This window comes from Volvox carteri (genome assembly GCF_000143455.1).
Source record: "Volvox carteri f. nagariensis unplaced genomic scaffold VOLCAscaffold_243, whole genome shotgun sequence".
NCBI lineage: Eukaryota > Viridiplantae > Chlorophyta > Chlorophyceae > Chlamydomonadales > Volvocaceae > Volvox > Volvox carteri.
In genome coordinates, this window is record NW_003307779.1 from 7,398 (window position 1) to 9,085 (window position 1,688).

At 55.0% G+C, this 1,688-nt stretch overlaps 1 protein-coding gene across 1 annotated transcript in view; it reads left to right on the forward strand.

Annotated features, from left to right (window-relative positions):
• Window positions 1-1,688, forward strand: part of VOLCADRAFT_100946 (uncharacterized protein) — a gene marked incomplete at both ends in the record, with an annotated part of 15,421 nt that overhangs the window by 5,241 nt on the left and 8,492 nt on the right. The window contains 2 exons of the mRNA XM_002959430.1: window positions 736-875; window positions 1,256-1,372. Of these exons, the coding sequence (XP_002959476.1) occupies window positions 736-875; window positions 1,256-1,372 (257 nt within the window). The remainder of the gene's footprint in view (window positions 1-735; window positions 876-1,255; window positions 1,373-1,688) is intronic.

Consider the following 1,688-nt stretch of genomic DNA (forward strand, 5'->3'; position numbering starts at 1 on the left):
GGTCGACTCTGAGGATCCCCCCTTGCGCTGTGTTTCGGCTTCGGCCCCCGGCTCTCGCGGCCCACAGTGTAATCTAAGTCATACATACATACATACATACATACATACATACATACATACATACATACATACATACATACATACATACATACATACATACATACATACATACATACATACATACATACATACATACATACATACATACATACATACATACATACATACATACATACATACATACATACATACATACATACATACATACATACATACATACATACATACATACATACATACATACATACATACATACATACATACATACATACATACATACATACATACATACATGCATGCATGCATACATACATACATACATGGACAAACTCGTATGCCGTACATATGAGCAGGCTGGTATGCCGTATATTTCCCGTACGTGTGCCGGAATGTGTTGTTTTATATGTGTTTACCTCCTTTGACGCGAGGGCCAGGAACAGGACGCACGCAGCCCCCCAGTGGTCGACTTCATTTCACACCACTGCTAGAGAATTCCACATGTACACACACACACACACAGAGGGGGGGAGTTGAGTAACTTGGTCTTTTTTTTTGCATTATCTCAACGCCAGAACTAACTCTGTATCCATCCATGTCTCCGTCTGTGTGACATGTCGCTGCCCTCCTCGGCCCTGGTTGTGCATTCCGCGCGGTGGTGGCGCCGCCGCGCGGCAGAGGCGCTGTTGGAACGGGGCTGGGCGGGCGACGCCGCACTGGCACTTCGGGACTGCGACACGGCCACGTCACTGGACGAGAGCTACAGCCGGGCCTTCCTGGGTCGCATCCAGGCGCTGCAAGTGCTACAGCAATACCAGGTATGGTGTGTGCGGGGGGGTGGTTAAGGGGGAGGGAGGGAGGGAGGTGTGGACCACTACCACTACCCCTACCATGACCTTCATAACCACTGCCACTGCCACTGCCACTGCCACTGCCACTGCCACTGCCACTGCCACTGCCACTGCCACTGCCACTGCCACTGCCACTGCCACTGCCACTGCCACTGCCACTGCCACTGCCACTGCCACTGCCACTGCCACTGCCACTGCCACTGCCACTGCCACTGCCACTGCCACTGCCACTGCCACTGCCACTGCCACTGCCACTGCCACTACCCGTCCGGTCCCACTGCATCCCTCAGTGCGCTCTGGCGGTGGTGGACGAGTACCGCCGTCTGTTCCCCCTAGCCCCGCACCAGAACAAGCTCTCCCACCTGACGAAGCAGCTCAGGTCGGCCGTGGAGGAGCGCAGGAAGTGGTTCCTGGCGCGGAGGCAGCAGCAGCAGCGACGGAGGAGGCAGCGGGCGGCGGCGAGGGTGAGAGGGGTGTACGGGAGGTACTTGGTGTACGGGATGATATATGTGTAAGGGGATGATGATGCGGAGCGTGAATGGGGGTTGGGGAGGGTGGTTACGTTTCTTTTTAAGGGCGCAGCCGTTAGGGGGCGGACTGGCGACTGGAGGTCGGCCGTACTAGGTGGTGCTGGGGGTGGTGCTACATGGTGAGGGAGGGTGCCCCCGGGGGTTTATCGTGGAAAGAATGTGGAAGGTTTCCCCCTCCTCCTTTTTTGATACACTCTTGCCCTGGCAGCAACCGTTCGTGGTTCGTCTTTCCCCCTCCCCCCTCCCCCTT